Source organism: Aspergillus fijiensis, assembly GCF_003184825.1.
Source record: "Aspergillus fijiensis CBS 313.89 unplaced genomic scaffold BO72scaffold_15, whole genome shotgun sequence".
In the NCBI taxonomy this organism is placed as follows: Eukaryota; Fungi; Ascomycota; class Eurotiomycetes; order Eurotiales; family Aspergillaceae; genus Aspergillus; species Aspergillus fijiensis.
In genome coordinates, this window is record NW_024468991.1 from 243158 (window position 1) to 264076 (window position 20919).

Below are 20919 nucleotides of genomic sequence, written 5' to 3' on the forward strand. Positions count from 1 at the left end.
AATGTCACCATGCGTCAACAATGACCACACTTGACCGAATCGAGTGGTCATTCTAGAATCATAGCTACGTTCCTTTGACCCGCCAGATTGACGTCAAGCTTACATTGACATATATGTGAATTATTCAACCGCGCAGATTGAGCATATATAAACGCTCGGCAATTTCCATCTTCAAAGCACTATACCAATCCAAGCTTATTGTCTCAGACACTGATACCGGCAATTCAATATACTCCTTACTCAATTCGATCCCAGACAACCCAACATGCCTCAATACAGCAACGGCCAGGCTATCCGCTACAAGCCCGTCGGCGGTACAATCCCCTTTCCTTCTTCCTTGACCTCCTGAATTGTCCTGCACAAACCATGCAACAATACACAGCTAATACCTACGCTCAGGCCCCAACTCCAACACTTCGGAGAGCGTCGGCACGATTAAGTCCGTCTTGACCGAGCCCGGAATGCAGGCAGACCGCAACGTCGATGCCAGCGAGGAGAACCCCCGCTATGAGGTATGTTCTGCAGGACATTTACAAACACGAAGAACGAGAACTAATTGCTAACCACATGATACCAGGTCGAGAACCAGAACACGGGCAAGCTGACCAGCATCTACGAGAAGAACATCTTGGGCAGTGCGTGAGATGATGATGTCGATGTATGACGTGGGATATGAGGCAATGTTATGATGCGATAGGATAAGATAATGCAGAGTACTAATAATCTGGTATCTTTTGATTGCGGTGGTCAGTGAGAATAACCGGTCTGCTGGCCAATCTTCTGTGAGATTATGCCTTGTTGGGCAACTGAAATCTCCTGTTAGGTAAGCCTTGGAGTCTGGAATTACATGGAAGCGGGTTACCACCACACAGCCAGAGCTGCCTACCTGTGCTTTCTATCAAGGCATTCACCAACGCATTCCTGTACAAGTATCAACATGTCATGTGATTTCCCTTTTATCATTGGACACACAAGGTAGGAAATCAACTCTCTTACAAAATTATGCAAATGAGTAGTAAATGTTGTATACACTAGTTTAAGCTCTACACTATAATCAAAGTCTCAATTTAAGGCCTTTCTAACTGCCTTTCGAAGCAAGCAAGGAGTCTCCAGACCCTTTTAGCTGGACCTAAAAGCTCTCCTGACACATTCCCAAGTAGGAAAGGGCCCCCAGTCATCTCCCCAGGGAGTAAGCAACCGAGGCCGCCACTCCAGATACATTCCTAAACAAGCAAGGCCTCTCCAGCAGCACGGCCACGATAGAACTGCAAAAAAGCCTTGGCAACGGTGACAGCAAGAGACACCAAGAATTGCGAAACCGCTAGTTCTACTTCAGCTGGGAGATAAAGTCGAGAGACTTCTGCGTCGGCAGGAACGGGCCCAGGGTGGGGATCGCCCTGCCCATCTTGGCGGAAATGCTGCCTGGAAGCGGTAAGAAGTGGCTGTGCTGTGCATTGGCATTGCCCGCTCGTCTCTTCCTAGCCAATCATCCACCCATAGAGATCTTAGTGCTATAAAGTGACAAGTGGTTTTGATCCATAGCGGAGAGAGATGAAGGATTCCTACCTTACCTAAGCGGCAACCCCGACACCTGCTGTACTCGAATCGCACTAGAAGCTTGCACATTTGCCTAAAGCCGAGACATGTACCAGAGACTGCTTTTGCATGTATGTAATACGGAGCTTGGGGAGCCTTGGGGAATGTGTGAGGTTTCCAGCGCTGTCATAATTAGCGTAGCTTCGCAGTGGTCTATAGCACAGGCTTGGCTTTGCCGATGGCAAATCCCGTCTAGCGAATTGTGATTAAGCTCGCACCGCACGGCTTCACTAGCCAGCCCTGTGTCCACGAGTCAGCCAACAAGGCTTCGCCTAAGACGTAGACAAGGACTCGCTAGAGCATCTTGAATTCTTCCATGCACACATAATCTCGGTCCTAAGCTCGTACTCGTATAGGATCGTACGTACTCCGTATGCACGTGCCATTTGATTATTTTTGGCAGGAGTGTGGAGCGGGCCAAGACCACGCAGCTCAGTACAGCGACCGATTCGTCTCGGTCTTGACATCGCGCCAACAATTTCAACGTCGAACAATCTCTACTCTGCTGAATCCTCAAAGCAAATTTGACTCTTGCCAGAGCTTGGCTTTGCTTCAGCATGCATCGTCTAGAGAAAACGTACTTCTCCATTCAGAAATCAGCCAACACTGGACAAGGTTTGAGTCTAATAATGGCACAAAGAAGTTCATACTGGGCATCTAGTACTAGTTGGGAAACCTCTCGGTAGTTCACGACACTGTGCGTGAGTAAATGCTTGGGAGGCGCCGTGACACAGAAGGTATCCACTTCCAGGCACCGATTCACCGACAGAAGTGAACAAAGAGTGGTCGTTGTCGAGATTTTCAGGGGCACATATGCAAAGACTATTAAACCGACAACAAGGCAAATGCGACAATGGCAGAATCTCCAGACCCAGTGTTCGCGTTGCTATCATGTCATTTCTTGGATTCGTTCTCTTTATCTGCTATCTCTACCTCACCGGTACTATTTTCTTCGATGGAATGCACTGTCTGCTCCATCGCTGGGCACGGTCAGAGTGGAGGATCCTGCGCCAGCTCTCCCGCTACCACCAATACCATCACCTCTACTACGGACGCTTGCTCCAGTTCAACCCCAAATACACCAGCTTAAATGCACGGATCGCCCTTCCACTCGAGCTCTTTTGCCAACTGCTGGGGAGCATTATCGGGTGGTTGCTTGCGAGAGCGGTCTGGTTGTCCCCGAGCAGTCATTCCGATCGCAGGACTCTGCTCCTTGTCCTGCTCATCCAAACGGGGCGAGCCCTAGCCGTGATTCTTGATGATGGCAAGGACTCCAACCACATCTCCTACGACACAATTCCAAAAGACCGGAGCTGGGCTTTCGTGGGCCCCGAGTATCATGCCCTGCACCATCATTACCCGGACAAGTACATGGGATCGGCGATCAAGGTCTTCGACTGGGTGGCGGGCACGGCATACTCTCTTCGCGGCAAGACCGTCGTTATGGTCGATGGTTCCGGAGAGTTCGGACAGGCGATGGAAAAGCACCTCCTAGGGGAACGGGTCAAATGCGTCCACAAGCTGAGTTTAAAGTTAGGCTGCTCGCAACAAGACAACGCCCGCCTGCTCACCATGCTGGAAGAGGCGGACATTCTCATTCTCGCGCACGACACGCAAAGCATAGCTGCCACAGAGTCAACCTTCACATCGTCAATCCGGCTGGTTCAAGAGTTCCTGCGATTCAAAGCGACACGCAGAGGCAAGGTGCTCCCGGAGATTTGGTATCTTGGTTGCGAGTCGGAGCTGCCCCTGCCGTGGGGAATCATCCATGCCCGAAAAGATTCTGTTCCAGCCAAGCCATCCTTCCTGCCTTATGCTCGCTCCCTTTATCGTTCCTCGCAAGTTGTCTATCGCCATATCGTGCTTCCAGCATACCACCACCCGACAACGAGATTTTTTGCGCCGCCCGACTGGGTTGCCCATGCGGTGCTGTGGTGGATCCGCCGAGGAGCTCACTTTGTTCCGGTGACTTGGACCGGGCGGGCGTATTCGCACTTTCTACCGCTGTTGTTTGGCAATGCGGTAGACATGGATTGGACGGACGAGGGGAAGGATAGGCGCAAGGGCTTTCCTGTATTGAAGAAAGACGAGTTAAGGTGTATTTACGAAAGGGGAGAAGACTGCATGGCCAGGGCCTAGAGATACCTTCATTATTATGGCATTCAAGTACATCTACCATAACTCTTTGTGTCCACCAATAAACCATACAAACCCAGTGAGCCATTCGTTGTGCGTTCAAGGTTAAGTTTATCGGCTGGAAAAAAAAAACGAATCGGACAAACACGATAAAACCAAGAGCCCTGTATACCTGATTACGCATCATCCAGCTGCTCCCATTCGCCATAACATATAACATTCTGTCATCGAGTCATTCCCTTAGCTAGTCGTCCAGTAATCGTGCTTATACCTGTTTGATTTCACCGCAACCCTTTCTCAACCTGGGCGAGCCTCTCTTTCTCACAGTAAGGCGGCGGAGGACTGTCCGCCTCGCCCGCCACCAACCGCTCGACGGCCTCCGCATAGTTCGCCAACGCCTCCGTCTCATGCTGCTTTCGTGTCGAACTGCCAACTATCACATTCTCCACCTCTGGACCCCTGACTGCCCCCGCACAATCACATCCCTTCGCACAGCGAGAACTCTTCCGCGCCCGAACACACCAAACCAGCCCCATGACCGTCGTCCCCAACCATAGCACCATATTCACGAGATCAATCCAGACCGCGACCTTCATCCGGAGCAGCGAAGTCGTCCTCTCCCGGTACAATAGCTCCACATCATCAGAGATGTAAATCGTCCCGAAGACCCCCGTCTGCGCGAGCCAGAGAACAAAGAGCACAAAGTCCCAAGCGGACCAGGCCGCGACCACTCGCTTCCGCCCCAGCGTGCAATGAACAACGGCGGTCACGGCGGAGAGGCAGGCGACAGTTTGAGCGAAGATCCATTCCGAGGAGGCGCGAGATCGCGTTTCGGTAGCATGGGCCAGGTCGACCGCGTAGAGGGCGGCGACGAGCACCGCGAAGATGAGTTGGAGGGTGCGGATGATGGCTCGCGTAGTGACACCGGATGAGGGTCTTGCGTCGGGATGGGGGCATCGGTGAATGCTTTCTTCTTTGTCCTTCATTGTTTCTTTTTCTCTGGTGCTGTTTGTTCTGGATGCACTGCGGTGTATGGCGTTGTGATAGAGATGAAGGGGTAGGAGCACTCGGGTGGATTTCAAAGAATGACGGGAGCAGATGGGGTGAATAAAACTGGGCACGCCTCCCACAATATATAGGCATTTAAGTATATGATTTGATTCAGAATCTAGATTTGTACTCCACCAGCGAGTCTGATCAGACAGGGCAGCCTACAAATAGGTTTAGAGTTTCGGCAGTTGTTCTTGTATGTTGTCCCCATGCGGTAATTCTCTCGTACTCGCGGACAAAGTGACCCACTTTATCGGACTTCCCCACTGCAGGCTTCTCCTGCAACCATGATCGAGAATCTCGCAACGTTTCTTTTTTTCTAGAGTGGTCAGGTATCAAATGTCACAGAATTCTCATCGGCAGTGATTTCAATATCCTGTCTAGTGGAAACGGAGTGGATGGTGTGAGATCATCCTCTGTGCTATTTTTACAACTTTGTCGTCATCCTCAAGTTTGAGACGCCGAATAAATGCACGGTAGAGATACCGAGTGGTAGATTGAGCCCTAAGGGTTGTCTGGTACTCTGGTGGGTGGTATTGAAGTTCACGCACGACTAAGCGCCTTCGTAATCTACAAGCTTTTACTTTTGGTTCCATACAGTGAGCGCGGAAATTGAAACAAGAGGAATCTTCAAGACCATCACGTAGAGTTGGTTTGAGTGACAGGCCGCGACTCGTAAACAGCCGCGCGGGCTGGAACGGACGCGGGGCTGTCTCTGTGTCTATATATGTACCAGCTAAGCTACTTCAAATAAGCATATTTTACCCCCTCAACTCAATCTTCAAAGGATGCCAATACTCATTGTGTAATTAGTATCGCTCCCCACACCTTCATTGATCAGTGGAGCTTATATCGGTCATTGAAAGTGGTCGTCGGAGCAAAGTACTCACCAAGTAGAGAGTGCTGCTGTGGAGCTTACAGGCAGACTGCAATTCATCAAAAGAATTTGAACTACTTGACACATTAGATGATCTTATCAGGACAGCGACTGGTGCCTTGACAGCACCATGGACGCAATGTTTTTCAGGGCTTAAAATAGCGTCGGGTGCTCTCCGGCCTCATCCCGAGATATTACCCGATCAGGAAATGACGCCGTATTCGTACCCTCAAGCTTCCTTGGCGATTGACATTCAACCCCCGTCAAGACAAGGCTATATAGGTTTCGAGTTCCGTTCTGAGTGATGAAAACACATCCCTTACATCTTGGTCACTCTCGTATCTCGCCTCTACCGATTCCAACGCAACTTCAACGCCGCCGAACGCACAATGTCCGCCGCGCCTCTCGCGCCCCGAGGGGAAGCCTCCTTCGACCTCTACGCCTACAACCCCTCCGCCGCCGCGGGCTGGGCCTTCGTCGTGATCTTCGCTCTCGGCGCCGCGGTGCACCTCTTCCTGATCTTCCGTCTCCGCGCGTGGTTCTTCATCCCATTCCTGCTGGGGTGTATCGGTGAGTTGAACTCCTTCAACACAGCCAAGTCTGGCAACGCACCGGCTAACATCCACCAAAACCACAGGCGAAGCCTTCGGCTACTACGGCCGCGCGTGGTCGCACAACCACATCCGCAACGGCAGCCCCTACCTGCTGCAGCTGATGCTGATCCTGGGGTCGGCGCCGCTGCTCTCGGCCAGCGTCTACATGACGCTGGGGCGGGTGGTGCGGGCCCTGCACGCCGAGTCGGCGACGGTCATCCGCTCGACGTGGATGACCAAGATCTACGTGCTGATCGATATCGGCAGCTTCGTGTGCCAGATGATGGGGTCGGCGATGCAAGCCAGCGGCGACGCCGACGGGGTGCGGACCGGCCAGCGCGTGGTGATCGGGGGCCTGGGGGTGCAGCTCGTCGCTCTGGGGTGGTTCCTCGTCGAGGCCGGCGCGGTGCATCGCCGGCTTCGTACGAGGCCGCCGTCGGCCGCGGCGCGCGACCCTGCGGTGCCGTGGTCGCGCACGATGTGGACGTTGCATGCGGTCACGGGGTTGATTACGGTGCGGAGCGTCTATCGGCTGGTGGAGTTTTTGGCGGGCACCGACAGTGTGTTGAGTAAGAAGGAGGCGTTTTTGTATGTCTTTGACGCGTCGTTGTTGGCTGTTGCTGTGTTTGCGTTTGCGGCGGTGCATCCCGGGAGGATGTTGCGGGTGGTCAGGAGGATGGGGCATGATGGGTTGTTTGATGGGGTCGTCATGTTGGACTAGGTGCTTTACTGGGATGTGTGGTTCGTGCTTTTGCTTCTGGACTGGCTGGTTCCGGTCTTGTGTTTGTTGCTGGCATGGAGATCTTTGTTTTGGATGGGAGTTTGGGGTATGTGTCCTTTCCATAGGTACACATGGAACCTTTATTGTGGCAAGTCGGGATTTATTCACTTTCGAGATCGGATTGCAGACACCAGATTCTCTATGCTTCGTTATGTGCTAGAGCTGTATCGCAGGAGCTGTGCGATACTGAGAGCATTACCAAGATTTATATTATCTACATTACTGTATGTATAACGCGGTCTAGGAACCATCTTCCACATCTTCCAGTATCTCCACCGCATCGTAGCTTGGATGGGAGGCAAACCAGATAACACACTAATCCTTCCACCCTACTCTCCTCGCCACCAGCTTCACAGCATACACGAGCCCCAACAGCACAGGCACCTCGACCAGCGGCCCGACCGTCGCCGCCAGCGCCTGGTTACTATCGGCCCCGAAGGTCGCGACCGCCACCGCGATCGCCAGCTCAAAGTTATTGCTGGCGGCGGTGAAGCTCTGCGTCGCCGCCAGCCGGTACCCGAACCCCAGCCGGTAGGCCACGAGCAGCGTCACGAAGAAGATCACCGCGAAGTAGACTATCAGCGGCGCCGCGACCCGCACCACGGACACGATCTGATGCACCACGTGCCGGCCCTGCGAGGCGAACAGCACGAGAATCGTGAACAGAAGCCCGATGAGCGACCACGGGCTCGCCCACTTCAGGAACACCTCGTCGTACCACCGGGGGCTGGTGGCCCAGCGCAGCGCGAACCGCGTCACCACCGCCGCGCCCAGCGGGATCCCTAGGAAGACGGCGACGGATTGCGCGGCGGTGGCGTATTGGAAGTCGATATTGTGGTCGCCGCTAATGACCCGGATGAAGAAGACGCCCATCGGCGCGAAGAGCACCATTTGCAGGAGGGAGTTGACCGCCACGAGGATCGCGCAGTATTCGCTGTCGCCGCCGGCGAGGCCTGTCCAGATCAAGACCTGGGGCTTGTTAGGGTTTGGCATGATACGAGTTGGGTATCACGTGTTGTGCCTTCCGGGAGAGGGGGCCGCTTACCATGGCAATACATCGGGCCAGTCCGACTAGGATGAGTCCCTGGCGTAGCTCGGGTTCGTCTGGGAGGAATGCCCAGGATAGGGCCAACTACATTACAACATTTGTTAGCGGTACAATGGCAAAGCTGTGGGTTTGGGTAGGGAAGGGGGAGAGTACCATGAAGAACGGAGCAATAATCCAGTTGATGATCAGACTGAAGGCGATCTGGATCCAGATCTCGCGGGTCTTGAAGACGCGGTGCAAGCTCTCAAAGCGTACTTTGCAGAGAATCGGGTACATCATCACCAGGAGGCCCACCGCTAGCGATTCCCGATTAGGATCTTCGTATGGCGAGAGGGAGCTTGATGCTTCATGACGGAGAAGACTTACCGATCGGAACCGAAACGCCCACAAACTTCCCTTTCCGGAGCGCAGGCCCCGTGCTGGGGACGAAGTTTCCCAGGATGATGCCGATGGCCATGGCCAGGAAGATCCACACCGCGAGAAAGCGGTCCAGCAGGCCGAGGCTCTTGAACGCGGATGTTTTCACCTGGGATGAGTCTAGCGTGGTTGCATCTGCTTGTTTCTCGATGTCGCTGGGCTGGCAAGATCTTAAGTCTTCACCAGTGTTCACTGGAAACTGGTGTTCAGCCATCGCCGTGGTTGCACAGACCGACCCAGTGCCGGTAGGATAGGAGCAAGAATGTGGCTCGTGAGGCTGTTTACAATCGAGGGGGGGTGAAACAGCTATCAGCAATGGAGAGTGACTGTAGAAGGTAGTAGACGAGAGACACAATGTGTAGAACCAAGCTTCATGAATGCCCCCTCCTCGATACCCGATAATTTCTACTTCTGCACAACCATGTTGTGGCAATACGGGGTGCTGCAAGTGAATGTCACTGGTCGACGCTGATTGGCTGGGTGATGAAATGCACTGTGAGCCTGGATTTTGTCGGGCTGTAGGCTTGCCCCACTGGGCCCGCTGGCACAAACCCGCACTGATTGAATCTGATTGTTGAAGCATCCAGAACCCTCTTGTGTCTAGCCAATGACAATCCGCGGGTGACATACGGCATCGCCATGCCGCTCTCTCAGCGCTACCGGAGACTCTACCTGATGCGAACATTCATGCCTTAGGTATCTCCATGCTTAGCTTCTCCATTGTCTCCCACTATCACAATTCCAAGAGCAGAACTCGCTTGACTTTCTCCTGTCACCATCATTATTTACTATGTCATACTATTGACTCAAAGAACCACTGAGCCACGATGACCACCCCTGCTATCCCCTGGCATGCAATCTACCCCGCACCGCGAAGCACAGCGGTCGGCATCTGTCGCGAAGAAGTACTGCAATGGTTCCGCGCCGGCAAACAAGCCGGGCGCGATTTTGTATTAGTCGATCTACGCCGGACGGACTTTGAGGTAGAGAGAAATATGAAGATGAAGGCCGAGACTAACTAACGCTGACACCTACCGCAGGGAGGGACGATCCGAGGATCCATCAACCTTCCAGCTCAGAGTCTTTACCCGACGATCCCAACAGTTTATTCTCTGCTCAGCCAGAGCCCCGTGAAGGAGGTGGTCTGGTATTGTGGTTTGTTTACCTCACCGCAATTACGAGCAGCAAAGCATGACGCTGATTGGGAATTAGGTTCCTCGAAAGGACGCGGCACGCGGGCCGCCAGTTGGTTCGCCGACTACATCGAACAGCAGGGAGAGACCCGGCTGAGGAGTCTCGTCCTAGAAGGGGGCATCAAGGGCTGGGCTGCGTCGGGGCAAGAATACACGGATCTGATGGATGAATATGACGCTTCTGTCTGGGCTAAATGAATACATAGCATATGAAAGCGATAGCCAGTTGAGGGTGAATATATGTACTGGTCTAAGTAGTCTATGTAAATGCAGTAAAGACTATGATCAACAAAGTCTATCAGTGTATACATACAAAAGCGCACCGCTGAGGGCTAGACATGTCGTTCAACGCGTCACCTCTCCTCCTTCACCCGCTTCTCCTCCCGCTCACTGTACCGGTCCCCAAACAGCTCCAGATGTGGTCGCATGAGGATGGTGTATTTGACAAACTCCTCCATGCAATCCACCAGTCGGTCCCGATTCCCACTCGGCAGGAGTCGTTGATCACCCGGCTGCCCCTCGTCCGGGAAATGGGTGTAGGCTTTGGGAATTGACGACTGGTTCGGGATGGTGAACATGCGCATCCACCGGCCGAGGATGCGCAGGGAGTTGACGGCGTTGAACGACTGCGATCCGCCGCATACCTGCGCGATCGCCAACGTGCGACCCTGCGTGGGGCGCACGCTGCCCGTGCTGAGTGGGATCCAGTCGATCTGGTTTTTGAAGACGGCGGTCTGACGACAGGTTGTTTATTAGTGACTGCTATGACCAGGACTTGATAGATAGATAGGAATACTGACAAGGTTGCCATGTTGTTCGGGAGACACCCACACATGCCCATCGCTCCACTTGCTGAGCTCCCGCAGCTCCTGCACCTTGGGATGGTTGTGTTCGGTATCATTCTTCACCGGCAGACCCTCGGGATCGAACACGCGGACGTCACAGCCGAGACGGAAGAGGATTCGGCTGGCTTCTAAGGCCACCAGGCGGGAATAGGATCGCCGACGGAGACTGCCGTACAAGACGAGGACTTTCAGCCGGTTGTTAGACTTTGCCAGTTCCTGCGCTGCCATATCCATGGCGGTTGTCAACTCGAGCCTGTTGACCCAGTCTTCCGCGGCTCCATCCCCGAGGATGAACGGGCGGTAATTGCGGCGGATGTCGGAGCTATCTTCGGCCTCTGGTATAGCGAGAGATACTGGGATATCGAAGGAGGGGGTAGTAGGGTTTGGCTGGACAGCTGCGGAAGAGGCCATGGTGCTGTAGTTCTTGGGCGCAAAACGGACCACTGAACGAGTGAATGGGGTCAATGGGTGTAACAAGGGAAGTCTGCGACATGCGATCATTGGGTGCTGTCTTCTTTCGTTTTTGAAACAGAGGCAAGAAAAAGGAAGGACAAGTGACCCTTTATGGTACTGACCAAAATGTGCCAGATGATGCGTTCCAGTTATTTACAAACTTAAGTGAATTGATGGCTGCTCATAGCCCGACGGCGAGTATGTCACTGGCGTAAGCTGATTGGGCGGGAGCAGACTTAATTCGGAGAAACAGCCTCTGAACCTGAAAAGGTTAGCCCCGGACCATTGTTGCTGCGCCTCTGGCCTGCCAACAGAGAGGAATTGAGTATGTGAATCAAGTTGTTGCCATGCATGGCGTTTCATACCACTCCATACATACTATGGAAATTCATTTCTTGAATGACACGACCGCAGATGCATTTCCCCATGCCGAGGAACTGTACGTGTCCGTGATTGGTGTTCTCTTGGCCCCGCTGAAGAGTCAAATCTCGTGGACCGAAACTCATGTGCTCGATAAATAGAGGTGAATATTTCTTACCGACGCAAGGAAGACCTATTGACCGACGAATCGGAAATGACAGCCCCAGTCAGTGTTTTAATAAGAGGTAGGTAGGGCCATATCCATCAACAGAGTACCATTGAACCGAATATATGTCAGACAAGTCAGTCATCATCGTTACAGCGCATTCGCGACGACCGACTACATGGTCATGAACATGGATATTGTTCAATTACTCGATGAAGATTGGAAATGCGACGACAGTATCTCAACTTGACGCTGAATAATCTCATTCTTTTTCATACACATCGAGGAGCAGTTCCCTTCTACATTTTCTTCCGCAGCTACCTCTCGAAAGAAAAATTGAGCTCTTTAGGCCTTGATGGCGTAGATTTGGAAAGAGCCTAGACTCACTACCAATGAGATGTTTATTTAAAGCAAGGATCAACGGGAGGGTAAACTGACCAACCCACTCGTTAAAGTCCAGCTCGGTCATGGCAGTGGCAGTCGCGGTTCCGCATCCCCCGCCGCAGCACGAGCCACAACCCGAGCCCTGGGGCAAATACGAAGACTGCTTGTAGAGATTGAGATCCGACTTTGTGTCCACAATCAGGACACCTGCTACTGGATCAGTACTTGGGACTCCACGTCGCGGGGTATATCTACCTTCAAAGCCGGCCTGGCCAAGGAATTCCTCATATTTCTCCGCCGGACTCGCACCCGCCACACATCCCACATACAACGCTATGTCTCCGGTAATGTGGTCGGGAAGCGGTTTTCTTGCCAAGATATCGCTGACTGCCACTCTGCCCCGGGGCTTCAGAAGTCGGGCCATCTCCTTGAAGACGGCCGGTTTGTCGGCCGCCGGGACTAGGTTGATGACGCAGTTGCTGATGATGCAGTCCACGCTGGCGTCAGGCAGCGGGATGGCGGTGATGTTTGCTTCGATGATTCTGGCGTTGGACAGTCCTGCCTTTTGAATGTTCTTCTCGGCGAGCTCGATCATACTCTTTTGTCGGACCATGTCAGTGCTCCGCGGGAGAGAAATGCACTGGAAGCACACTCACTTTCGTCATGTCCACCCCAATCGCCTGCCCCTTGGGGCCTACCTTCCGGGCGGTTAGGAGGACGTCGATGCCGCTGCCGCTGCCGAGGTCCAGGACCGTCTCGCCCTGGTACGAATGTCAGTCCAAAATATAGTTAGTGGCTGTTATGGCATAAGGGCCATGCAGGGAGATTAAACCTCTTTGAAATTGGCGAACGCTACGGGATTCCCACAGCTAAGGCCGAGGTTAGTCTTCTCGGGCAAGGTGCTGAGGTCTTCGGCACTGTAGCCGAATGCTTTGGCGATATCCTCTTCTTTGCCGCGCTTGGGGGCAGTACTTTGTTTGACGATGTCGCCGTAGCGGGACTGGACCAGATTGTAGGTATCTTGAGACATATTGTAGGCGAATAATAGGGATGAGATGTAGATTGTATGTCTCTTTCTGTGAGCAGAATGCCGAGGAATTGCAGAAGGAATTCGAATGCAGACTTGGGGCAATCGTTTGTTTTTATTTTCACAGTGTGCAGGAATCAATAGTTCTTTGTATTACTAATTGATCTGATATGGTTCATGTGACGTCTTTCATTCCTTGTTAGATGGCGACCTCTGTTGAAGTTCTAGAATATCTTTATACCTAGTATGCCATCAGTTTGGGCAAAAAAATATGATATGTCACCACCTTCAGCCCATTGGATTAACTACTAAGTATTTCTCCCGCGACCCAAGAACTTTGTTCACCAATAGCCGTCGAATTCACCCCAACCAAGCCACTTTGTTATCCGGCCGACCGATAACATCTTCAGCTATGCCACTCCTTTTTCACCCATCGCAACTTAAAGATCGTCCTCTTCCTGATATATACAGTAGAAGAACGTGGAGGGAGTTGGTTCGGCACTAACTACTACCAACATGCCACGCATCAAAAAAAAAAAGACCAGAGTAGGCTGATCGCAGCCTTAAGTACTTCGTATTAGTAAATGGGGCGATAACTAGATATCTAACCTCCCAAGCAGGCAGAGGGCCTCACCCGCGTCCGCAACAACCAGTGCCGCTGCCGACAGCGACAACGCGACTGTGTGGCTGACTTGGAGCGAAGGATAGTATCACTTGAGAACACCACGGCGCGGGAAATCAGCACACTGCAATCTATGACGGATGTGCTGCGCCAGGAGAGTGAACAGCTCAAAGCCTTTGTCGATGCTTCTTTAGGCGTCGAGGACACGGTACCCAGATTATAAGGGCCAATAGAGGACGACAATCAGAGCTGCATGGAGATGTCCTAGGACATGGTCCCTTCCACCCACGTATCCGGTCTAGGTGTGAAGGACTACTATGCCTGCAGCTTACATACGCGCATCGTCTCCAAGACTCACGCAAGCCAATTCCCTCCTCTCCCACCTCACTCTGATTCTCCATCACCCTCTCTGTTCACCGACCGAGCAAGTTGACAGAGTCTCGCTGCTAGATACCAGCCAGCTCCCAATACCCCCGGAAGGCGACCTGGGTCCTGGATCTGTAGCGTGCTGACGGAATCACATTCCAAACAGCGTGGGCAAAGTATAATGACGCAGACACGACCGTGTGGACGGTAGCCCTGGAGTTGGTCATCGGCTACAACACGAAGAACCTCAGTATCTCCGAGCTGGATCTGCGTCTGCGAGGCGGATATCGCTGCGCGCGGTTCCTTTGGGAGGGCTGCCGTATGGCCAACCAGGTTTTGTTCGCTGTTTTTGCTGAGGTGATTGAATGATCGATGCATTCAGAGTTCCCAAGCTCAATGGGAAGGGCCATAACCCCCGGGCCGCAGAAGGGATGTCCAGGCTTTGATTGTTCTCCGCAGCGGGCTGTCGTCCTGTGAACACGCGATGGAGGGTTGTCATCGGAAGCCTCATGGGGAGGAAAGATATTGCAGTCTACCCCAGAAGCGGGCGGGAAAAGTATAAAGAAAGGGCCATACAAGTAGCGAATAAAAAAGGAGCTCAGAAAGTGAGGTTGTTCACCTACAGACCCAGGAGCTCATGCCCCTCCTATCGGCATTATGGTTGATACTTCCCCGGGTAGAACTTGTATACAATTCAGCACTCATTCTTCCTCAGATTCCTCTACTCCGACAGAAAAATAGGGATAATCCAAATGAAATTCCCGCGCAAAGCAGCACATACTATCAGATAATTATCTCTTCGAGTCCCCCATGTAATGCTGTACTTACTGTACAATGACTTAATTACTTGTTAGCGAGCGTAGATATACTCAACCTTACCGCCCTCAGGGCCGCATCAGGGCTTCGCCCCGGTGATAATTCGATACGGCCGAGCTCCACGGGGTGCCCGGTAGCTGGTATTGGGGGACCGCAGATTCACCCCCGTCTTTGATAGAGATTGCGTCGCTTTGAATTTCAGGAGATGTGGGTGGAATGGCCACATCGACTCCGTGTATCAGTGTCATGGGCTTGGCACGAAACAGAAGAAATGTTAAATCCAGATGCCTGGGGTGAGCAGACTAGATTTCTAAACCGAACAGTATCTGTCAACAAGCCTCTCAGATATATCGTGATCACAGTCGCGTTGAAGGACAGGAACTTTCTCATCCTCAGAGGGTCTAAGCCAACTAGTATGTAGGTCTCTGCCATACAGCCAACCAAATCGGCCACCGACCTATGCTGGTGTGGTATCGAGCCAAAGGTTCAGAACCTAACGTCAGGAGATTCCTGGTAAGGGTCGGCGACTATTGTACCACACCGGGGCGGAGTTCTTGTGTGATCTGCGGGAGGAATTGAGAATAGTATCCACCCGCGCTATTCGTCTCTGTGAAATAGAACTCAGCCATCAGGAGCAAAAGTTTTTACACTTCGGAATGAAAACCGTGCCAAGAGATCAAAATGAGGGGCGAAGTTCGCCAAGACATGAAACCATGATCCCGGACATGCAATAGACTTTGCTCTGTTGAGAGCATTGGGCGATTGGCTAATCAAGGAGTTAATGAGAACGACGTGAGAGAATTTAATTTGAACAGACTATTAGAATGTTTGCACAAGTAAGCAAGCGCTACGAGCAGCTCGACGCGGTAGAGAGCTACAGGACGGCATGGTGGCCGTCCAGATTGTCAACGATCCGTCCGTGACTTGACGAGCAATCGCCCCAATGCTCCCAGATTGCAGGATCCATCAACAGTACACATGAGGACCAGCTGACAGTCCTTCGCCCTGAATACACACCGGGCCGGCTACAAACACCCTCACTGAGATCGAGTACCGGCCGACCCGGCCATGCTCGACCCTGCATCTTCGCCCACCAGTGATCAAAGCTTGCTGTCACGCGCCGGGAACCGCCGATGGGGAGAGCTTTTCCAGCGAATCACAGCAGTAGGTGTATCAACTCCTTGGCAAAGCCAGTATCCATGGGGTGGTTCCGTAGCTCCGGGTTGACTAGAAGCTGTCGGAGGCAGTGCAGGCATTGGCCGCGGAGATTTGAGGTCGTGTTCCCGACCATGCCACGGTCGGAGGTCTTGGAAGCATAGGAGGATTTTCACCAATCCCTCACATCTACCGGCAAGATGGACGATTTTTGCTAGTGAAGTAAGTCTTGTAATTGAGCATGAAGTGAGGCCAAGAATCAGCTGTTGGTGCATTACCTCATGACTAGATCAGCCCGGGGGTGGATGTTGCTTGCGATCGACATGAATTACCCTGCGGTCGCTCGTGCCATGCTTCAGACCAGCAGCTTCCCCCGCACGAAGCCGATCAATTCCCGATCGAGCGATCGGGAGGAGAAACTTTGATCGCGGTGCCTGCAGTCGCCCCTGAAGCCATGATGTCTCAGTTGGGACGAACGCGGGGGAAGGGGGATGGATGGATTAGGGCTAGCGTGCGTAACGTGCCAAATCCACTGGCATCCGATCTCGCTTTGCGCTTTGCGAGGTCGAAACCGACCAAATAAGACTATTGGGAGGGGCTGCTTGGCAGAAACTCAGCTTCAGCAGAGACCAACCAGAGGCATCGGCGCCGGTCGCAGTGGCAGTCAAATTCCCCATTGCGGGCAAGAGGACGAGCGGGTGAAGCGTCAACCATGGAATCGGCCGCCAGTCTCGCCCAGGTCGACGACGTCAGAATATTACCATTAAGCTTCCTTGCTCCCTTCTCTCGCTCCCTCCACGTTGAGGGAGGCGAAAAAAAACCCCTAAACTCCCCTTAACCCTCTTCTCCTCTAATTCTTCCCTCTCCTTCCAATCCTTCTTTAATCCCTGCAGAACCTTTTTTTTTCTCGTGTTGGCTTCGTGTTCAGGAACATGGAGTGGTCGCATGAGCGGCGCGGTATAGACAAGAGAGAACCATAACCCTATCTTCTTCACACCTGACTCCGTCTTCTTCTTCTTCATCACCACCACGACACTTCACCCCTCAGACAGCCGGGGCACCAGCATCCCACCATCATGCGCAACCCCTCCCGTCCTCTCGTCGATAGATGAAACACGCCCCGGACTGGAATGCAATGTCCGCCTTCGACCGCGCCACCCACAATGAAGGCAGCTTCAGCGCCGTGACGCCGGGCGACACGGTGCAAAAATACGTGATCAGCGCCTTCTCGGCGATCACCTGGTACAACGCGATCGAGCTGGTGATCTTATGCCTGACGACCTTCCACTCGTACCGGGGCTGCTACTTCTGGAGTTTGTTCATCACCAGCTTCAGCCTGATCCCGCACGTGCTGGGGTACACGCTGTTCCTGTTCGCGCCGGAGGTGTCGCGCTACATCTCGGTGACGCTGATCGTACTGACGTGGTACTGCATGGTGACGGGCCACTCGCTGGTGCTGTGGTCGCGGCTGCACCTGGTGCTGCAGCGCCCCAAGCTCCTGACCTGGATCCTGGGGGCGATCGTCCTCGACGCGGCCCTCTTCCACATCCCGACCACCGTGCTGCTGTACGGGGCGCTGGGCGGCGCCCCGCGCTGGCAGGCCGGCTACAACGCCATGGAGCGCATCCAGCTCGTCGCCTTCTGCGTCCAGGAGGCCCTTCTCTCCGGCATCTACGTCTACGAGACCATCAAGATGCTGCGGCTGCGGCCCGAGCGCCCCCGCCGCCTCATCCTCGCCCAGCTGCTCGTCATCAACATCGTCATCCTCATCCTGGATCTCGCCGTCGTCGCCATCGAGTATGCCGGCTACTACGCCCTGCAGGTCATGTTCAAGCCCGTCGCGTACAGCATCAAGCTGAAGCTGGAGTATGCCATCTTGGGCCGGTTGGTGCAGATCGCCAAGGGCCCGAGTCTCAACGATGCCGATCCGTTGTCGAATACCAGTGCAACCAGTGCATTTGTCACCACCCCGCAGGGCTGGGATGAGTGTGTCGCGGGCGCGGAGACGGCGACCACGGGCACAATGACCACCGTGGTCAGGCAGGTGGAGTCGGAGGGGTCCGGCTTGCAGGGGCGCAGTCCGGTTCGGTCGCGCAATAGTTTGGTTTCCGCTTGTTAGAGCTTTCTGACATATAGAGGGGGATTGGGCTTACGTTCTCTGTGTACTATTCACGATATATATTGTTGCGCTCTAGATTACTCGGTTCTTAGAGGACAGAAACAAGTACAAAGATACTGATAGAGGTAATCTTACCTAGCGAAGCTAGGCACTATTTTTTTTTTTTTTTTTTTTTTATGTCGAGGTGTTATGTTAAGTCGAAACGTCCGCTCGACACCTTATCCCCATACCCACCGGTGAAACTAGTTCTCCCACCCTGCAATGCGATCCACCAGGTTCGAAAACGCGATCGGCGTCTCGCGCACATCCAACCGCGGCCCCGCCTGCTTGGCCCACGCGCACTCCTCGAGCAGAAACACCCCGTCGTCCCCGCGATCGAAGTCGTACATGCGCACGCTCGACCCCGTGGCGATCCCCAAGCGCAGATCCGCCAGCAGCCGCGTGCGCGCGCGCTGCCGCTTCCCGTCATCCCCGATGGGGTCGGTGTACCGGTCGACCAGTTCCGAGATCTTGTGCAGCGCGTGCTCCTTCACGTCGCGCCACTCGATCATCGCGGCTTCTTGCTCCTCGTCGCCGATCCCCGGGAGGCAGTAGAGGAGCAGGAACGGGAGGGGGAGGTGGCCCGGCAGGGCGCGCGTCATGACCAGCGTCAGCATCTCCGTGGGGAACATGGACACGGACCTGCAGTCGTGTTTGGTCTGGATCAGGGTGTAGGTTGGGATGAGGGTGGGGTCGGTGATTTCCCAGGGTCGGCTGGGAGGCGGGGAGGGGGAGTTTAGGGTGGGAGAGGCGGAGGTGTAGGGGTCTGAGGGTGCCTCTTGGGTAGATGGGGAAGAGGAGGAGGTCAGGGATGGGGCGTTGGAGTCCGTCTCGGTGCCATCGGGCGAGAAGATGGCGGTTCCCAGCTCGTGGACCACGATTGGAGCGGCACAGCTCATGGTGGAGGCGGTGGATTCTTCGCTATCAGAGGATCCGGTTGCTGCGCCGTGTGGGTGCACAGGGCCTTCGGGCTGAGTGCTGGCATCGCTGCGCGATGTGTCTTCCTCGTGGCTTGCTGTCGAACGCAGGGCAGAGAGAACCTGACGTGGGATCTGCGTGGGCGGTCCGAGGTCCCAGGATGGGTCCAGGAGTGTATAGGGCTGCAGTGGACGTTGTGAGGTCTTAGGGTTGGCAGCAGGGCGGGTCTGGGACCGTCTGATAGGCCCAACTCGGGTGCTCTCCCTTGCAGCCGCCAGGTACTGGCGTATGAACAAGGGCGGTGGATACGGGAGTGACCTGCGAGCAGCCCGGAAAGGAATGTCCGACCCACTGCTGCTGGCGTTGTTGGCCGAGTCGCCGCGCTGAGTGGTCGATGCCGGTGGAATGCTCATACCCAGCCTGCCGGCTGTGGGCTGGCTCAGTATGCCATTGCGTGCTCCGAAGAGATACAATGGCGGTGGTGGCGGCGGCGGCGGAACCGAGTAGGGAAGGAGGCCCGGAGGAGGTCGAAATGGGATGTCAGAGCCTGAGCTCATGCCTTCATCATCAATGTCATCATCCAACTCGGACAGATCGGACAGATCGGGGCTCTCTGGAGGTTCGGTCAGCGGGCTATTGACGGGGCTAAAAGCGAGGCTCCAGTCATCAAAACGTACCGCCAAGATCCTTCGCCACATCTCCGCAGTATCCTCCATCTTGCACACGACTTGGGTCCGGGTTGTGATAGCCAGGAAGTCTTTGATCACCGGAATGCTCCAGAACGCGCTTGCGGCCATTGGCGGAGGCGGGATCCTGAAAGTCGGCATTGGATCGCCTGGCTCATAGGTAGGGATTGTCGACATTTTGCTGTCGTGGGTAGTCAGATCGTGATTGAACAAACCAGTCGCTTTATCCGCGATCTGACGAACTCCGTGCGGGTTGAAGTTACATCAACAGGAGATATTGAAAAGGATGCATGGGAGTATTTATAATGGGGATTGGGTAGTAAGGGACAGCTTTTGAAAGAGGTCCTACAAAAGGGAATGAAGCTCTCCGGCAACTCAGCTTCTTCCTGGTTGGGTAACCAGGACATTCACCTTGGGAAATTGACAATACATACATATTGGAGATGAAAATATTCTCTCAACAAATGTAGTTCGCCGACCTAGCATAACGGCAAGTTATGAAGGACTTCATTACTGCTTCTGCAGGGCCGCAAACAGCACTCATTGCCTCATATGAATCTTCTGATCATGATGGAGCCGGAAAATTCCTTAAATAATTTCTGTTGTAAGAAAAAGCACGACAATGCTTCATTCCGTGTCCCAAAACTCCCTTCTGAGCGTGCTCGTTGTATATCCACACTTCAGGATCGGACTGACCATGGCAGCGTCAGCGGTGATTATGCTTAGCTCCGTCATTGGATTCTCACATTTTCGCATGATGGATGCCCATCGACGAGATTCTGAAGCGGGGGGTACTCTGATACTCATGTAGTTTTGAAGGAGCGCCTTGGACAAAGAGGCAACTAGGCAGGTAGGTATAGAATGAGAAGACCGATCAATCACACGTTGACACTGGCCTACCATGACTGAGCAAAGGTTGCGAGGTAATTGTCTAGCAATAAGAAGATATGCAATAGGACCACTCAGGAAAGACAAGCATTCCCCAGTAAAGACCTACCTGAGATTCACCGTAAGCTCGAAGAAGCTGTGAGAAGCATCTATCGGTGGATCCTGATCCATGAGAGAAAGTCCACTTCAGGAAAGACAGACCAACGGCCAGCCACAGTACTGGGGCAATGAGAAACAAGCAAGCTACATGCTCCCATCACCCACTGACAAAGCCCGACGAACCAACACATCCCCGGATTGGGGGCCAAAGGCTATGCGGGATGACTCCAGCCTCCAGTTCCAGAAACTGGGCTGAGATAAGCTGTCCTGTAGATTAGCAAAGCA

The 20919-nt window shown here is 53.6% G+C and overlaps 10 protein-coding genes across 10 annotated transcripts; 6 read left to right on the forward strand and 4 right to left on the reverse strand.

Moving 5' to 3' along the window:
* Window positions 1–137: 137 nt before the first annotated feature.
* On the forward strand, window positions 138–979 carry BO72DRAFT_446643 (DUF2945 domain-containing protein). The gene is made up of 3 exons (XM_040944345.1): window positions 138–314; window positions 400–512; window positions 578–979. The coding sequence occupies exons 1-3, from the start codon at window positions 266–268 to the stop codon at window positions 641–643; spliced, it is 228 nt and encodes a 75-aa protein (XP_040802883.1). The 5' UTR covers window positions 138–265; the 3' UTR covers window positions 644–979.
* A 1508-nt stretch (window positions 980–2487) lies between these two features.
* On the forward strand, window positions 2488–3735 carry BO72DRAFT_526425 (uncharacterized protein; the record flags this gene model as incomplete). Its single annotated transcript, XM_040950033.1, has 1 exon — window positions 2488–3735. The coding sequence occupies one exon, from the start codon at window positions 2488–2490 to the stop codon at window positions 3733–3735; it is 1248 nt and encodes a 415-aa protein (XP_040802884.1).
* A 119-nt stretch (window positions 3736–3854) lies between these two features.
* BO72DRAFT_506492 (MARVEL domain-containing protein) lies at window positions 3855–4718 on the reverse strand (the record flags this gene model as incomplete). The annotated part of the gene is made up of 2 exons (XM_040949228.1): window positions 3855–4158; window positions 4255–4718. The coding sequence occupies 2 exons, from the start codon at window positions 4716–4718 to the stop codon at window positions 4014–4016; spliced, it is 609 nt and encodes a 202-aa protein (XP_040802885.1). The 3' UTR covers window positions 3855–4013.
* A 1192-nt stretch (window positions 4719–5910) lies between these two features.
* Window positions 5911–7160, forward strand: BO72DRAFT_506498 (RTA1 domain-containing protein). The gene is made up of 2 exons (XM_040949229.1): window positions 5911–6229; window positions 6297–7160. Exons 1-2 carry the CDS (start codon window positions 6049–6051, stop codon window positions 6971–6973), a joined length of 858 nt encoding a protein of 285 aa, XP_040802886.1. The 5' UTR covers window positions 5911–6048; the 3' UTR covers window positions 6974–7160.
* Window positions 7161–7268: 108 nt separating this feature from the next.
* BO72DRAFT_425835 (arsenic resistance protein) lies at window positions 7269–8851 on the reverse strand. The gene is made up of 4 exons (XM_040942923.1): window positions 8448–8851; window positions 8235–8377; window positions 8079–8165; window positions 7269–8002 (listed from the first exon to the last, which is right to left on the reverse strand). Exons 1-4 carry the CDS (start codon window positions 8710–8712, stop codon window positions 7349–7351), a joined length of 1149 nt encoding a protein of 382 aa, XP_040802887.1. The 5' UTR covers window positions 8713–8851; the 3' UTR covers window positions 7269–7348.
* A 267-nt stretch (window positions 8852–9118) lies between these two features.
* On the forward strand, window positions 9119–9934 carry BO72DRAFT_425837 (putative arsenate reductase (Arc2)). The gene is made up of 3 exons (XM_040942924.1): window positions 9119–9481; window positions 9539–9653; window positions 9711–9934. The coding sequence occupies exons 1-3, from the start codon at window positions 9326–9328 to the stop codon at window positions 9887–9889; spliced, it is 450 nt and encodes a 149-aa protein (XP_040802888.1). The 5' UTR covers window positions 9119–9325; the 3' UTR covers window positions 9890–9934.
* A 75-nt stretch (window positions 9935–10009) lies between these two features.
* On the reverse strand, window positions 10010–12929 carry BO72DRAFT_476353 (arsenic resistance protein ArsH; the record flags this gene model as incomplete). The annotated part of the gene is made up of 5 exons (XM_040947386.1): window positions 10010–10425; window positions 10492–10889; window positions 12218–12476; window positions 12556–12660; window positions 12732–12929. 5 exons carry the CDS (start codon window positions 12927–12929, stop codon window positions 10045–10047), a joined length of 1341 nt encoding a protein of 446 aa, XP_040802889.1. The 3' UTR covers window positions 10010–10044.
* Window positions 12930–13442: 513 nt separating this feature from the next.
* Window positions 13443–14377, forward strand: BO72DRAFT_506511 (uncharacterized protein; the record flags this gene model as incomplete). The annotated part of the gene is made up of 4 exons (XM_040949230.1): window positions 13443–13472; window positions 13547–13756; window positions 13817–13850; window positions 14081–14377. The coding sequence occupies 4 exons, from the start codon at window positions 13443–13445 to the stop codon at window positions 14281–14283; spliced, it is 477 nt and encodes a 158-aa protein (XP_040802890.1). The 3' UTR covers window positions 14284–14377.
* A 2312-nt stretch (window positions 14378–16689) lies between these two features.
* Window positions 16690–18098, forward strand: BO72DRAFT_446647 (uncharacterized protein). The gene has a single exon (XM_040944346.1). It carries the CDS (start codon window positions 17021–17023, stop codon window positions 18002–18004), a length of 984 nt encoding a protein of 327 aa, XP_040802891.1. The 5' UTR covers window positions 16690–17020; the 3' UTR covers window positions 18005–18098.
* A 148-nt stretch (window positions 18099–18246) lies between these two features.
* BO72DRAFT_494720 (uncharacterized protein) lies at window positions 18247–19824 on the reverse strand (the record flags this gene model as incomplete). The annotated part of the gene is made up of 1 exon (XM_040948491.1): window positions 18247–19824. The coding sequence occupies one exon, from the start codon at window positions 19822–19824 to the stop codon at window positions 18247–18249; it is 1578 nt and encodes a 525-aa protein (XP_040802892.1).
* Between the last annotated feature and the right edge of the window lie 1095 nt (window positions 19825–20919).

Bases quoted from the DNA above. Each gene is read 5' to 3' on its own strand.
- BO72DRAFT_446647 (XM_040944346.1), top strand. From the start codon at position 17,021: ATGTCCGCCTTCGACCGCGCCACCCACAATGAAGGCAGCTTCAGCGCC.
- BO72DRAFT_446643 (XM_040944345.1), top strand. From the start codon at position 266: ATGCCTCAATACAGCAACGGCCAGGCTATCCGCTACAAGCCCGTCGGC. The intron at 315-399 runs GTACAATCCCCT...ACCTACGCTCAG, and splicing joins CCGCTACAAGCCCGTCGGCG to GCCCCAACTCCAACACTTCG. The intron at 513-577 runs GTATGTTCTGCA...ACATGATACCAG, and splicing joins AGGAGAACCCCCGCTATGAG to GTCGAGAACCAGAACACGGG.
- BO72DRAFT_425835 (XM_040942923.1), bottom strand. From the start codon at position 8,712: ATGGCTGAACACCAGTTTCCAGTGAACACTGGTGAAGACTTAAGATCT. The intron at 8,378-8,447 runs GTAAGTCTTCTC...GGGAATCGCTAG, and splicing joins GGGCGTTTCGGTTCCGATCG to CGGTGGGCCTCCTGGTGATG. The intron at 8,003-8,078 runs GTAAGCGGCCCC...AACAAGCCCCAG, and splicing joins TGGCCCGATGTATTGCCATG to GTCTTGATCTGGACAGGCCT.
- BO72DRAFT_425837 (XM_040942924.1), top strand. From the start codon at position 9,326: ATGACCACCCCTGCTATCCCCTGGCATGCAATCTACCCCGCACCGCGA. The intron at 9,482-9,538 runs GTAGAGAGAAAT...CACCTACCGCAG, and splicing joins TACGCCGGACGGACTTTGAG to GGAGGGACGATCCGAGGATC. The intron at 9,654-9,710 runs GTTTGTTTACCT...ATTGGGAATTAG, and splicing joins GGAGGTGGTCTGGTATTGTG to GTTCCTCGAAAGGACGCGGC.
- BO72DRAFT_506498 (XM_040949229.1), top strand. From the start codon at position 6,049: ATGTCCGCCGCGCCTCTCGCGCCCCGAGGGGAAGCCTCCTTCGACCTC. The intron at 6,230-6,296 runs GTGAGTTGAACT...CCAAAACCACAG, and splicing joins ATTCCTGCTGGGGTGTATCG to GCGAAGCCTTCGGCTACTAC.